At 36.9% G+C, this 16,773-nt stretch overlaps 2 protein-coding genes across 2 annotated transcripts; both read right to left on the bottom strand.

Annotated features, from left to right (window-relative positions):
• Positions 1-640: 640 nt before the first annotated feature.
• Positions 641-1,684, bottom strand: LOC136163349 (trace amine-associated receptor 4). The gene has a single exon (XM_065927783.1). It carries the CDS (start codon positions 1,682-1,684, stop codon positions 641-643), a length of 1,044 nt encoding a protein of 347 aa, XP_065783855.1.
• Positions 1,685-9,455: 7,771 nt separating this feature from the next.
• LOC136163348 (trace amine-associated receptor 3) lies at positions 9,456-10,487 on the bottom strand. The gene has a single exon (XM_065927782.1). It carries the CDS (start codon positions 10,485-10,487, stop codon positions 9,456-9,458), a length of 1,032 nt encoding a protein of 343 aa, XP_065783854.1.
• Positions 10,488-16,773: the final 6,286 nt, after the last annotated feature.

The raw sequence follows: 16,773 nt of genomic DNA, 5'->3' as shown, positions 1-16,773 counted from the left end.
AATGTTCTCAAGCTCTCCCCAGTCTCCCAAAATGTAGTAATCTCAGGGAAGACTCAGATAAACTCTAAATGGCTATTAAAAGTGTGAAGTCCAACTGTCTCCTCTTTTGATGTTTACAGGATAAAAAGAAGATCCCCATCTGACATGCCAAAGGTGTGAAAAGCTAAATCTCTAATTTTGGAAATTTGGGAATCAACAAGTCTTGGGAGAGAGTTTCTTTTTACTGGAGGTATCTCCCCCACAACCCCAGAAATTGACCACTTTGGGAACTCTGGTATAACCAGAAGGCTAGATCTATTGATTCCACCTAGGTGTCTTTTACACCAGCTGCTGGATCAGATGGTAAAGAATCTGCTTGCAATGCAGAGTTCGATTCCTGGGTCAGGAAGATCTCCTGGAGAAGGGAATGGCAACCCACTCCAGTATCCTTGCCTGGAGAATTCCATGGAGAGAGGAGCCTGGTGGGCTATAATCTATGGTGTCACAAGGAATCTGACACAACTGGGTGACTAATACACAGGTGTCTATTACACCAACTGGAAGAATATCCTTGTCTAGTCAATCCACTCCCTTACCTCCAGGGGGAAAGAACATCCAGTTTCCTTAGCAGGAAAGAATTGTAGAGAATGGAGACCATTGCCTAAGCACATGCAGGAAATATGTTTAGGCTGGAAGAGTCAGGGTGGAAGATTGTTCCTGAGACAATTGTCCTCAATGCTTTGCGAAACCAAGGATAAAACATACCATATATAATGGGATTGAAAGTGGAATTAAAATAGCCCAACCAGAGAAAGACATTGTACAAATCTTCAGGCGTTGTAAAATTAATGAAAGGGTCTGTGATTGTCAAGACAAAAAAGGGCAGCCAACACAACACAAATACTCCCATGACGATGCTCAAAGTCTTGGTGGCTTTGCTTTCTATTTTGGTTGATGCCTTCATTTTGCTTTCTGACCCAATGTGTTTCATCATAGAACCTGTGCCAATTTGCTTAGCGTGCTTCCTGGCTACTGTGAAAATATGTATGTAAATTCCCACCATTACCGTCCCAGGGAGAAAGAAGGCTATAAAGGAGGCCAGCACCCCCCAGAGCTTATTAAATATCAGCACACATAAACCTGTACAGTCAATGGCTGCCACAAAGTCTTCTGCACCAATTATGTTTAATTCTGAGAATACCAGGCCGAAAGCAAAAAAGATGGGAATGGACCAACTGATGAAGAGAAAGACTCCTACGAGAGAGACGGTAATTTTGGTGACATAATGTAAAGGGTCACAGACAGCATAGTAGCGATCCACTGAGATGAAGCAGAGGTGGAAGATGGAGGTGGTACAGAGCATGATGTCACAGCAGCTGTGGACTTTGCAAAAGAGATCTCCAAAGTACCAGCAGGACTCAATGGACCGGATCATACTGAAGGGCATGACCACACAGCTCAGCAAGAAGTCAGTGGTGGCCATGGAGAGGATCAGGAAGTTGGTGGGGGAGTGGAGCTGCTTGAAGTGGGCAATGGAAATGATCACAATCAGGTTGCCCAGCATGGTCATTACTATGGCACCGATCATGACCACGTACATGGCACAGGCACTCAGCCCAGACCTCATGTTTCTAGGGCACGAATTGTTCACCAGAGCAAAGCAGAATTGTGCTTCTGAAGGGCTCCAAAGGTCCAGTGAATTCATAGTCTTGGTCTTGTGGGTACTATGAGTCTTTTGCAGAAATACTGTGTTTTTCTCTTTCCTGTGAAAGAAAGAGGAAAAACAATAAAAATAGTGCAGCTTTTCAGAGAGGCCCAACTAACTGCACTTTCGATCCTGGAATAAGCTCCCTACTGACCGTGAGTGATGCTTCATAACTTTAATGTGCATGTGAATCAGTTAGAGATCTTTTCAAAACACAGATTCTAGTTCTGGGGTGGGGACTAAGAATCTGCTTTTCTCACCAGCTCTTGGGAAATGCCAGTTCTATTAGTCAAAGGACCATCCCTTGATTAGAAAAGGACTAAATGCAACTAAATGAATATTGTCACCCAACATCTAAATAACCCAGTTAAAACCATCTAAATAATCCAGGTAAATGCATGTTCTGATTGTACCAATATGTTGTCTTTACTCAGGATTCTGAAAACATGGGCAGATCAGGAATTTTCCCTGTCCCACTTTTATTAATCAATTTGATTTACTGGATAATTCCCCTCAAGAATTACCAGGACCTCGGGAACTATTGTTTAATGCTGAGTTTAAATAAGAATTGTGATCTAAAGATTGTGCATCTTCTTTTTTTTAAATTTCTCTTGTGAGTATTTGCAAATGTTTTGGATCTTGCCATTTAATACATACTGTTCAATTAAGAAAATATTTTTCTCTTCAGTGTGGTCCATTTAGATTTCAGAGTTTAGAACTATAAACATAACTAAAAATACTCTAAATCCTACAAGATTATACAGGAATTGCCTCAAAAGAGGGGTGGGAAATATCTCAAGTGATAGATTGTGAAATTCTCTGGGTTGTCTCCTTCCATTTGGCAGCCACATTCATTCATAAGCTCACATTCAAGTTGATGTCATCTTGTCCACAGATTTTAAGTCTCGCGTTGGTAACGAATTTGACAGATAGGGTGCTCATTGATGTTATATGTAATTTACGCTGTTGTACTTAAAATGTGAAAATAATGGGACGGACTCATCTGGAATATGACAAGGGTTTGACTTGTTTTTCCAGTGCTAGGACTGGATGTGTGACTCTGATGACAAACGACAAGCATTCATGAGATCTAAGGCCAGGTTGGAGAATGGAGTTTAGCCTGAGAATAGATTAACATTCACTGGTCCATTGGGAAAATGAACCCACCAGCAAGTCCTTGCCAGATTTACTTGGAAAAGATGCTAGTGAGAATACATGTAACTTTGAAAATAATATTTACATTTACAATACTTGCTACCATAGCTTAACAAATTTTTCCAATGTGCATTATTTGAAACCTTAACATTATGGCACATTTTATTTGCTCTGGGTATACTGAATTAATTTCTTAGACTAGTATTTTTTTTAAGATATATTTTAACTAAACTGTTCCAATATTATGCAACTGAGTTGAACTTGAGAAACCAAAATAGAGAGTAAAATATGAGAGACAAAGATTTAGTCAACTGTTTTTTAAACTTGCAGAGTATCCAGCACTAATTATTTGATTACTTATCATTTTGGTTCCTAAACTCTGATACTGAATATAATAAAATCTTAAATGTCTAATCACCTTCTTTAATAAATGAACTTTTAAAAATTATTTTTATCCTTTTTACTCTTGTGAATTAAAGTTTTTTTCTTTAATTATTTTATAAATTATCTTGAAAGATATCTAACAATTACCACAAAATAACTTATACATTTGTCACTAATGGGCTTCCCTACAGGTAAAGAATGGCAACCCATTCAGTATTCTTGCCTGGAAAATTCCGTGAACAAAGGATTGATATAATTTAACCTCATAGGTTTGTAAAGTGAATTTTGCTTCTTTTATTTTGGAAGACAAGTTATGAAACAGCTGCTAGAAATTAATAGTATTATTTCATGTTTCTGATGAATGGTAGTGTATATTAGAGAAATATTTCAACATTTAAGTATCATATTAAGACAAAAGGATAGAATAAGACACATTTATTTTAAAAGGTAATACATGGAAGATTTGTTAAGATAATATCAAAGATAAGTAAACCTTCATCTTAAGTTCTGAGTTAAAAGTTGCAAAAATGAGTAAGCAAATGCAAGTATAACTGCTACTAGTCTACTGCTTTGTTAAAAAAGAAAATAGTCCAAAAAAAAAAAAGGAAGTTATTAAGTGCATGGGATTTTATTTAAAAACTTAACAAAGTAAAGATTCCTTTTCGTTGAAGATTCACCTCCAGAAAAGAATTTTTTAACAGTAATTTTTAACAATGTAAAGTTAAATCCTCTATGGCATCTGACTTCTATCATGGGACATTTTTGTTACACCTATTTAATTAATTAATTAATTTATTTATTATTGACATTTCAAAAAGGATCAAATTAATGACAACACTGCAAAGAATGGCCTAAGGAAAGTATAGAACGTTGTTAACTTTACCAGGAGGTAAAGTTTGCTTCTGAAGAGAAGCAAAAACTGTATTACTCTTTAGTTCAAATTTCATTCTTTCTGGGAAAAAATTACAGAATTGATAAACAGACTCAAGGACACTGAAATAATAATTTTGAAAAATGTAAAAATTCCTCAGAATTTTAAGGAAAATATGAAAAAGAAATTATATAATAATTTCCCTCAAGTATTAAATATTTAAAATTCTATTAATATATATGTATTTTCCTCAAATAAGAAGGAAAATATCCAACAAGCTCAATAATATATTGCAAATGAAATGGAAGAAATAAAGAGAGAACTTATATTTGCTTTATCAGGAATGATTTTTCTCCTCTTACTGGTTATGAGGCTTAAACATTCCACCTCTGAGACTGTTTTTCTGAAAACAATAATTTTATCTTGCTTTGCTCTATCTCACTCAAACAATAATTTCCTAGGTAAGAGAGAGTACTTGTGAATTAGATGTGAGAAATGACTGCTGTGGGTCTTTAGAATTGCCTCTTTAGATTTCCAGCGATTTTTAAAAATGATCCAAATTTATTTTTATAGATCTTAAGCTTTGTAGAATTTATTGATTAATATTTTAAGTTTGGTTCTTTGAACTTGAAATAAATAAACACATACGTATACATACATACACATATCTGATCTTTTCTCTCTCTTAAGATACTCCTCTTTTGCTTATCAGAATTTGTTTGGCTAAGTGATTTATTTGTTGTGTGAAGGTGTCTTACCATGCAAATGAGCCTTATGCTTCACCACTCTCTTCCCTGCTGATTTTCCCCGGAAAAGACCCTTAGGCCTGAGATCTTACTGGTAGGCTCCTGGCAGTCTGTGTTGTCATCAGTATTTATATACAAAATATGCCTCCTGTGGCTGCATTACCTGGGTTCTGCTTTTAACAGGAGTGTTCTTTAACAACTTCGGCATGTTGTCAGCAGAAATGCTATATTGAGTCACCAGAGAATTGGCTCTGGGAGAATAAAAGTTTTGTGCTGTCATCTCCATGACTCCAAAGGGGCACCAAGCACTAGCCTCACACAAGGCAAAAGTGGAGAAGATTGAAAGGGGGAGGGGAGGGTGGGAAGGAGGAAGGAAGGAAGGAGTTAAAATCCAACAAATGCTCACTCTACTTATTACCAAATGCTACATGTTTTCAAATAGTGAGTTTTTTAATTCCTGTGAAAATTTGACTAATTTATATATCTTTTCCTTTTGCTGCCATGTGCAGATCAGTGATACTCATTCACCCTGCAGTGCTTTGTCTATAATTTTCTGAGCCCAAACAAAAAGCAATAAGAGCCATGCTTCAAACCAACCAAGTGGAAAGGGGAAACTTCCATCATCATGTGGGTATTTTCATAGTCACTGGGAGAAGGTGTATCCACTAGTGCACTATAATTCCAATGGTGCACTAAGCTTCAGGGAGTTTATGATGACAATTTTATTATCCACCAAACCACAGAATTGTTATATTTTAAATACTCAATGCTTAGAGGGTATTAAAGCTTATTTATAAAAAATAGAATCAAATTATCTATGTTTAAATTAATTGGTCAAAATTAACTTTTACAGCCTCTAAGGATTTTCATCATAAAATGAATAGGAATGATCAGAAAATACTGTTTTCTTTACATGTTCATCTGGGTTTACAAAACTTCTCTTTAGAAATTTCTTCCCAGGTACATGAAGCAAATCAATCACATAGTATTAATATAGTTTGTGCTCAGTTTAAAATTAATCTTTATACATTTGTCATTTTCAGTATTTGTAATGTTGAAAGGAATTTAGCATTTACTACAATAGCTTTATGATTCCTACTTAAAAGTGTCATTAAATCATTGATTTAGCTATGATTTTTAAGTTGAGAGGAAGAAGTAAAGTTTCCTAAGTTTACTAAACTTATTATAATTGTTAAGATTTTTAAATTTACCATATTTGTAAGTCATAAAATTTGCAAGAGTTAGGTACTGGGGAATGTTTTATGTATGTTTGACAATTAAATTTTCAAAAAGTGACCTTGAAATTTTAATTTGATAAATGTAAATAAAATATTGAAGGAATTCAATTACCTAAGTCTCTAACTGCTTCTTAAAAGATGTTAAAATTCACTAAGTGTAGAATAACTTATAGTCTAAGTTAAATAAACTTCAATAGAAATTATAAGTTAAATAAATTTTAAAAGAAGAGCTAATTTCTTCAATATTGTTTTCTAACTGAAATATTAATTCTAAAAGTCAAAATTATCTTAAATAGTCTGTTTTATACACAAAAGGACACCAGAAATCTCAAGATGACAACTGATCTTCAAAAGAAAATAAGTTTGCCAAGTGGAGGAGGGTGAACCGCCCCCAGGGAGGGCCAACGCAGGGGGAATGACTTATTAGGGGGCCAGTGATTCCTTTAGAGGAGGGTAGACTTCAGAAGAGTGACTAAGTGTAGAAACTTAGTTTCTACACAGAGAGTTAATTTTTGTAGAAACACAAAGAAAGGCCAAGTCAGGCTTATACAGACCAAATGTCTTTGAGGAGAATTTCAAAATTTTATCTCAGAACAATGAAAACCTACATTCGTTCTTGGTTCAGCAGGAAACAGATGGTGCAATCAGCCTGTATGATTGAGGAGAGTTTAATTAAAAAAACAGAAACAAAAAAACAAAGAAAGAAACTATTTACAAAGACGTGGGCAGTGCTTAAGGGAAGCAGGCAGAAAATTCTAGCACCCAGGGACAGCAATAGCAGGAAAATCCTATGGACAGAGGAGCCTCGTGGGCTATAGTCCATCAGGTCGCAAAGAGGCAGACACGATGAGCATGGGAGCATTACCTTGGCTGGGCCCAAACTGATAGCAGACGAGGATGGTTCCAGGAGGACTAGAGGATGGCTCTATGGGAAAGGAATCTGAATGGCCTTTCCTGAAGGACTCAGCCAGCCCCAGGGTAACTGGGCAGGGAGGTGGCCTGTGTTAAGCACCCTGATTGCCCCTCCTTCCATCCTCACATCTCCTGCAGGTGTTTCCTGTCGGTAAAATGTCATCCATCAGACACTCCAGGGCAAGAGACCTTGTAAATCCTAATCCGATTCTGTGCTTTCTATACAGAGTTTGTGGAGAAGGCTTGGACAAACAGAAGGGATTTAGCTTGGAAACCACGTAAGATATTTAAGAGGAAAGTGTCAACTTGGGATAATTGTGCAGAGTAGATTGCAAAGCTGTGAAATGGGAAGCAAGAACACTAGCTAACATGGTGGGAGAAGAGGCGTATGCTGAGGATCAATTCTAAGTAAATATTCTTATCCCTTACTGAGAATGCAATATCTATCTCAGTGAATGTAGACAATTTTCCTGTAGCCTCTTGGCTATATATGATCAGTCGTGTCCGACTCTTTGTGACCCTGTGGACTGTAGTCCACTGGGCTCCTCTGTCCATGGGATTCTCCAGGCAAGAATACTGGAGTGGGTTGCCATTTCCTTCTCCAGTATATTTCATACAGCCAGCTAAGTCCATTCTAATAGATTGTTCCATTTATATTTAGATAGATTTATATGTTCAGTCTAATAATCCCATGCTAATGTTCCACATACTAAAGCTGGCCATCCCTACACTGCTCCCTTCCCACTTTGAAAATTCCTAATCCTGCTTCCGTGAGAAGCACATGGGCATAAACATACAGACACAGACACATACACACACAGACATACAAACAGAGGACAAAGACTCTCTCCTTTGATCAAATTTTAATCAAGCTCCTATGATTCCTCTGCTTGCCTAAGGCAACCTTGGACTTCCCTCTTTGCCGTGGTAGACTCTAGACTGAGCAAGAATCCTGCTAAGTCAGTTTAGCAAAAATCCCCCACTCTTGGTATCTGACTAGCCTCACTATCTTATCACTCTGCCCTGCGTTCAGGAAGAATTCTGATGAGTCAGTCTAGCAAGAATGCTGCTTGATATTTCCTCTTAATAATTTTCCATCCACTACTCACAACCCAGTCGCATGGGAGCAAATCCCCACTGCACCTTGTTAGAGCTGAATTCTATCTCTCTACTTTACTACAAAAACCTTATTGTAGAAGCTGTCCTTGAATAAAGTCTGCCTTACAATCTTTAACAAATGTTACGAATAATTTTTTTTCTCTAACACCCAGAACATGAAGTTTTTAAGAGTAAAGAAATTGTTCAGAAATAGAGAAACAGATGAGAATTTTAAAAGTTGAAGGAAGCCAAACAGAGCAGACCCATCACTGGACGTGAAGTGTATGTACTCCTGAAGGGGTGCAAGTCTATTTGAATGTCCTCATCTGTGAAGGGAGTGGCATAATAGGATCATGTCCATGGTCTTGTGAGACTCTCAGGAAGAAGGATCCTGGCCTTGCCCTCACAACCTAATATGCCTCTTCCTGGACAGAGCCTAAAATGTTCACCTCAAGACCAGCAGTCAGACTGGGTTAATAAATGCTCTTTGGTAAACATAAAAACATTCATTGGCTACCAGTTATACATTTATTCTGCACATTTGCTTTTCTACCAAGAAGTTGTTGTTGTTCAGCTGCTGAGTTCTGTCCAACTCTTTGTGACCCCACGGACTGTAGCACACCAGGCTCCTCTGTCCTCCACTATCTCCCAGAGTTTGCTCAAATTCATGTCCGTTGCATCGTTGATGCTATCTAACCAGCTCATCCTCTGCCAACCCTTCTCCTCCTGCCCCCTCAATCTTTCCCAGCATCAGGGTCTTTTCTAATGAGTGCAATGAGTCAGCTCTTCCCCTCAGGTAGCCAAAGTATGGGAGCTTCAGCTTCAGCACCAGTCCTTCTGAAGAATATTCAGGATTGATTTCTTTCAGGATTGACTGGTTTGATCTCCTTGCAGTCCAAGGGACTCTCAAGAGTCTTCTCCAACACCACAGTTCAAAAGTATCAATTCTTCGGCATTCAGCTTTCCTTATGACCCAACTCTCACATCCATACATGATTACTGGAAAAACCATTGCTTTGACTATACGGACTTTTGTCAGCAAAGTGATGTCTCTGCTTTTTAATACGCTGTCTAGCTTTGTCATAGCTTTCCTTCAAAGAGCAAATGTCTTAATTTCATGGTGCATGTAACAGGCACAGGGAATAAAAACTGTAATGAACGAAGTAGCCCTTACTGAATATTATGCTTCAAGACACAAGTTGAACCTATATATTTGAATTATATTATTAAATTATTCTTGGATCTAGAATTATTGAAATTTAATAAAATAATATTTGCAGTGACCTGGGGATGTAACGTACATGCTTCAGGTCGAAATAATAATCATCTCACTTTCAATACTCTGTTCACTTGTAATGGCCTTTTTCTTAATGTGCTTCAGGAAACAGATTTGCACTTTCTGAATGGGAGCTAAATATTTTTCCTGACACTATGTATTTAAGAGCTTTCCGAAACCATGGATAAAAGAAGCCATGAATGAGAGGATTGCAAGTAGAGTTGAAGTACCCAAGCCACACTAAAAGATCAAGTACTATCATGGGGGTGGAGTAGCCTAGATATGGGTCAATCAAAACAGCAAGAAAACAAGGCAACCAGCAAGCTAGAAACACTCCCATTACTATGCCCAGGGTCTTGGCTGCTTTGCGATCCTTTTTCTTGGATAAGTTTTTTCTCACTTCCCCCTTTGTGTTTTCAGGCATCTTGTCCATAACTCTAGCGTGTCGTTTGGAAACAATAAAGATTTTGCCATAAGTACCAACCATAATGGAGCCAGGAGTAAAAAAACATGTAGTGAATAATATCGTCCCCCAAAATTTGTTGAAAGCAAGGGCACAGAAATTGAAGCAAGCAATGAGAATCTCATAGTTCTGCATACCAGAAACGTTGGCCTTGGATAGAACTAAACCAAAAGAAAAAAGAGCAGGGGCTGACCAGCAGAAAGCCAGCAGCCGCTTTATCATGGAGATGGTCATTGTGGTTGTGTAGTGAAGAGGGTAACACACAGCATAAAATCTGTCAATAGCAATGGAGCAGAGGTGGAAAATGGAGGCCAGACTTAGCATCATGTCAAAGCTTGTGTGGAATTTGCAAAAGCCATCCCCAAAATACCAGCAGCTCTCTACTGATCGCACCATGCTATACGGCATGATGACCAAACCCAGCAGGAAGTCTGTGGTTGCCATGGAGAGGATCAGAAAGTTTGTGGGAGAGTGAAGCTGCTTGAAATGCGATATGGAGATGATTATGACCAGGTTTCCAAAGACAGTGATGAACATGGCTCCGATCATAATGGAGTACATTATTACTCGAATGTGAAAATGGCGGTTGGTGGGAGGACAGGACTTATTTCCAAATTTTGGACAACTGGATAAATCTTCAGGAATATGAGTTAGATCCATGGTGCTTTAATCTCTTTAAGCTCCTTTTTTGGAAGGTAAGTCAACGTTTCTTCTCCTTTTAAAACGATTCCAGGAAATTTCAGCCCTGAAAGTACAATGAAGTCACCTGTCATTAATTCAATTATAATATATTTAAATACTTAAAATTACATTATTGGTGCTTACTTTCTGAGTTGCTTGCTGCTCGCTCTTTCCTGTTCTAGTCAATTTTCTTCTATTTCATCCTTGTCTTTATTCATTCAAGGTGGGCTTATCTATTGGCTGTTTTATTCCCCATGATATATCGGAAGCATTTTAAAGATTTACTCCACTTACATGAAACATCTAAAATAGTCAGATTCATGAAGTAGATAATACAGCAGTGGTTACTGGGAGGATTGGGTGGTGGTTGTTCAATGTGTTTAAAGTTTCAGTTATGCTAGATGACTAAGGTCTAGAAGTCTGCAAGTCATAATGCCTATAATTAATAAGATGAAATTGTGCACTTGAAAATTCATTAAGATGGTGTATCTCATGGTAAGTGTACCACAAAGAAACAAGCAAATCAGAGAAATACAAGAAAACCTTGAGACATGTTGGATATGCCCAGTACCTTGATTATGGTGATGGTGTCACAGGTATTTGCATATGTTCAAACTCATCAAATTCTGTAGTTCTCAGCATCTTAATTATACTGCAATGAAGCTGTTTTTTTTTTTTTTTTTTAGAAAAAAGGGTTAACTTTCACCTTAAACAGTCACTTCCCCAGAAACTCCTTTGAATTGCAATATAAAAATACTTAATCCACAAAAGCCAAGTGAAATCACAATGTGTTTGCTTCTGCATTCTTTCAACAATTTGAAATCTTTTGTAAAAAGTACACAGATGTTTCAAGAGTTGTAAATGGCATGCGGCTACTGAAATGCACAGAAGACCAGGCACCTGCTATGGGTTAAACCATAGCTTCTATAGTCTGCTCCCTTCCTCTCCTCTGCTGTCTTCTACTCTTCATTTCCCTTCCTTGTCTTCCTTGAGTCTTCTTCCTTATCTGAGATTCTAACTGGTGCAGCCGTGTCACGTCTTGCATCACCGACTGACTCATTACAGTCACAGATTTCCCACTCACAGACCTTGGCCAATCAAATCTCACATGACTCATATTGATCATAGGCATGCCTTTCTCTCATTCTACTGGAGGCAAAGAACTAGTCTATCTTGTTTTCCCTGAAATCTCGGTACTTAGGTTAATGCTTGTAGCAGGCACTAGATGCATATTTATGAATGAACAAGGATACACATAAATGTGAAATTATGGTTGTTTTAAAATACTTGCACTGTTCCAATAAAAGCAACTGTTTCAATACACTTATAACTTTGCTGGAAAGAATCGAATAATTTCAGGAGCTCAGTTCATGAAAATATCTTTCTATATTAAATTGCTTCTGATACTGCTATAAAAGAATCACTCCCAGAGTAGCATTAGAGAGGCAGACCTGAGACATTTTCTCTAAACATATTTTACTGATCCTTTAGGCTAGTGAGATAAGACCTAAGGATTTTGAGTCCAGATATGGATATGAAGGTATTAGTAAAACAAAAACAAACAAACAAATAAAAAATGCTGCAGGACTTTCAGCTAAGTGCCTTTGGGAGATGGTGGCAGAGGTGGCATAAGAACCCACTCAGCACTCCATGACCCTGTTAGGATGGAGGGATATGTGTGCTCAATCATATCCAACTCTTTAGGCAACCCTATGGACTGTAGCCCGCCAGGCTACTCTGTCCATGCGATTTTCCAGGCAAGAATACTGGAATGAGTTGCCATTTCCTGCTCCAGGGGATCATCCCGACCTGGGGATTGAACTTACATCTCCTGTGTCTTCTGCATTGCTGGTGGATTCCTTACCAGCTAAATCATCAGGGAAGCCAGGATGGAGTTATACTGGCTTTAACGTCCCTTATGCATTGTTTGGTGCCTTACCTTTGCAGAGTTGGAACTGCTGACTCACATACTCTGAAAAATTAAAGAAAATACTATGTGGGAGACTTACAACTTACAACCACACTTACATACTTCTAAGTTCATGAACACGCAGGCAAAGTACACTATTATCCAAATTTAGTTTTTCCTCCTTTTTATCTGCTGAAAAAAATCAGATGGATTAGCAAGGGAAAATAAACATTAGTGTTGTTAGTTCTTTAATATACTAACTCAAATTAAATGTTTTAATTTTTTATTTGTTTGATAAGGTTGATAAAAAATGTGCTTTCACTTTCTCCTTTAACTTTTGATTGTTCCACGCTTCCTGGCATCTAAGGCTGAAGCCTAAAGTATTTCAGCTGTTAGAAAACTGCTTAAGAGAACTATATAAAGTTTCAAATCCACTTCTCAAAATGTAGACTTTTCTGAATGTCTCTGCTTATGTCTTTCAGTTAGGAGAAAGAGACTTTTTACTGAAAGTAGGACCAACTTAAAGACCTGGAACTAACACCAATAATAACTGTTTCATTTCTCTCTCCATTGATCAGAAAGTAATGTCAATATTTATAGTATCTATTAAAAAGAAAGATCTTAAACTCCAAGTCTCAAATATAAATTCTATTTTTTAAAGCTCCAAAATCATTCTAAATTATTCTAAATAAATAACTCATCTAAATAATAAATCATTCTAAATTAGCCTAAAAAGCAGATGCCATTCAAACAGCAGATTTGTGTTAATTTTTTTTATTAAATAAAGAAAAAAGTATGATTTTATGAGTAATTTAAAAATTTGAACTAGTATCTATAGTGCAACAGTGTAAATGGTACATGTAGTATAACAGGAAAGATAAGCAAAGGTTTGAAATTTACGAAAATCCATGATGTTGGATATTTTCTGTAAGTTCTCTAATGTCTTACACAGACCGTAATGAATATTTGAAGACTACAATAACAGAAACTGCTTGGAAACCATTCCAGGGATGACAATAAGTAGACTACATTCAGATGCTGTGCTGAAAACTAAGATAAAGAGAAGAAAAAAAAAATTTTTGTGACTGATTTCTATGACAAATGATTAATTTATTCCAAATAAATGGAATCACAGTCTGTAAGCAAGCTTCATAAAACCATATGGCAGTTGGCAATGGGCAGAGACAACCCCTTGAAAACAGTCTTCTTAAAAACATCTGGGAGCAGGAAAAACATTTTAACTGATAGTAAATACTTACCAGAAACAGGCAGAGAGAACTCCATGTCAGAGAGCGGGGAGAGAAAGGAGAGTGAAAATTAAAACCATAGTAAATATCTTTCTCATAAATAGCCATAAACTACAGAATTATTGAAAAACAAAGAGAAGAGAAAAATCTTTACTACAACTATCAAAGAAGTATGAGGTCCAAAGGAAATTGATCTAAATAAATGTTTTATCAAATATATGTGTACTTTTTTTGGTGGATACCCGAAAACGGTCTGGAAAAACATGCCTTGGCTAGAACATCAGAGCACTAGTTTGCCTGTGATAAATGATAAATATTTTCAGCATCTGTTGGCATGGAAACCCCGGTTGTAATCCTTCCTCCCTTCAATCTACAACACCCCAGCAACCTTTGGTCATGTATTCTCTATGTTCCCTGCAAACACCTGTGGTTTGGCCAATCCCCTTTTCTCCAGCTGACCCTTCATCTCTTGAAAATCTCAAGGCTCAGCTCAAATATCATTTCCTTCTAGAAACCTTTTTTCACTCTCCCAGTTGGACTACTGGGATGACTAAAGGTCTTAGAGTTATGTTGTCTTCCTTGTTTTCCAGCTAACTTTGATTTCAAGTGCCTTTTATTTCCTTTTCCTAGCACAACACTTAAAAAAATATGCCTGATGTCAATTTACAATTCAAATTTTTGAGAAATTTACAGTTAATGAGATTAAATGCCCTTAACCGTCTAAGGCTGGCAACACTTAGTACAGAGCTGTGTTCATCTCAGGCAAGCAGTAATGGCTTGCTGAATTAAATGGAAAGAAATCAATTCCAACACATTAAGAAACCTACAGAATAGGCACTTTGTCTCATGGTATTAGAGACATTTGGTTTGAGAAAGATTAAATCACTAGGGAAACAATAAATTTTGTTTATTTAAATATTTAAAAAAAATTTTATGGTGTTATGTTGGTTTCTGCCATACACCAGCTCAGATCAGCCATAATTATACATACATCCCCTTCCTCACTTACCTCCCTGCCCTCCCCTCATCCAATCCCTCCAGGTCATCACAGAGCCGCAGGCTGGGCGCCAGGTGCTACCCAGGAACTTCCCACCAGCTCTCCATCTTACACCCGATAGTGTGTATATGCTGATGCTACTTTCTCCATTCGGCCACTCTCTCCCTCCCGCACTGTGTCTGCAAGTCCAATCTCTACATCTGCATCTCCAGTCCTTCCCTGCAAATAGGTTCATCAATATAATGTTTCATGTATATGCATTAATACACTGTATTTGTTTTTCTCTTTCTGACTTACTTCATCCACCTCACTAGAGCTTACTCAAATTTGTTCTTTTTTACGGCTTATTTAGAAAGTACCTAATAAATCTTCTCCCTAGACATACTGAACTGAACTAAACATACAATATTCCAAATGAAACTGAGTCAACAAAAATTCTAGATATTTTAAAGTTTTTTAATTACTTGAAAGGCACATTTCCACTGCCTCGTCCCAACTTTTTCATGTATAGAATGTAACTAAGGTCTTGAGGGAGAGTTGCTACTAAATGCTGTAACTAACATTACAATCCAGGTCTTTTAGTTCCTGCTGCAATAAGCTTCCCATGATTGCTTACTATGTTAGAATGGGAAATAATAATAATATCAGTAAGAAAGTCTCTGGCTTCATCTGTTCATATTTCTTTCATAGAGCAAGGTGCTTATTAAATTATGGCTCATAATTGGCTATGGATGACATCATCTCCTGGAACATTTTTGGAAATGAAAAATCTCAGACCCCTCCCCAAATGCACTTTTGGCAGGATACTTATGTTATTTACATGACCATTGAATCCTGGAAGAATGGTTCTAGACAGCAAAGAAACTGTATTTTTAGTTTGAATATGAAATGAGTGGATAATCTTGAGGACTAAAGAGTGACAGACTAACTTAAGTAAATGCTGCTTGCAAGAGAAAAAATATCAAAAGTGAAATGTATAGTGTCTGGCAGTGAATTAAATAGTATATACCAAGAATTTTTTTATTTGGATATATTATCAAAGAGGAGAGTGCATTTTAACATTATTAAAATACATATGTAACATATTTACTATAAATTATGTCTTACATGGTTTCTGTTATCTGCAAAAACATTTTAAAAATGCCACTACATAGACTATAAACCTTGCCATTTTGATGGAAAATTTAAGGCATTTTTTAATAATAATTTTTTTGCAGCTAGAAAAAAATTCTGCCTTTCCTCTTGCATGCTATTGGTAACAATTTTTGGTTCTTTATAAAATTTAACTACTGTTATTCAGTTATTTTGGAGAAGAGAATAAATCAGGTTTTAGAAAAAACAGGATAGTACATTTCTAATTCTTTTTATTGACTCAGTACCTTCCCTCGCTTGATTAGTTAGTTGTGAATCATTGTGTCTCTTCTGCTGGCTTTGCAGGCATCGGGTCAGGATTGTAGAGAATGCAGTGTCAAGGACTGAGATATCCGACTCATATAAGTTTACCTCTTCCCTCCAGAGGACTGGAGTGAAGAACACAGATTCAGGAGTTCCTAGAGGGAAACTAAGCGCACAGTCCTGGTGGAATTGCTCTTTTAACTCTCTTTCCTGAGGGATATTGACCTATTCTGTCTGTTTTTAATTTCCCAGATAGTTTTCAGTGCTTTTTTTTTCCAAATAAAAGATGACAACTTCACATCAATTTCATGGTCATTTGGGCTTCATTCTGGTAAAATGGGGTAGAAAAATTTATATAGCTTAAAAACATATAGGCTTATGTAACTAAATTAAGTGTTGGCTGATATCCAAAGTAGAAACAATTATCCAAATCATAAAAGGCCTCATTTTACACTTTGATCCCTGGATGAAATAAGAAGATAATGGGATGGGAGAAAAGTATTTATTTTTGCTTCAGTGATTTGCACCAGTTTAATAGAATCCTTAGTTAAAAAAGCAAAAGTAGACAATCCCATTAAATCTTGATAAAAACTAGTATAGTAAATCAGGAACACTGAACAAGAAGTCCAGAAAGCTAAGTTCTAGTTCTGCTTCTACAAAAAATTATATCAGTTCAGTTCCATTCAGCTGCTCAGTCATGTCCGACTCTTTGCAACC

This window comes from Muntiacus reevesi, chromosome 3 (genome assembly GCF_963930625.1).
Source record: "Muntiacus reevesi chromosome 3, mMunRee1.1, whole genome shotgun sequence".
In the NCBI taxonomy this organism is placed as follows: domain Eukaryota; kingdom Metazoa; phylum Chordata; class Mammalia; order Artiodactyla; family Cervidae; genus Muntiacus; species Muntiacus reevesi.
Note: the sequence above shows the minus strand (reverse complement) of the source record. Positions and strands in the feature narration are given on the sequence as shown.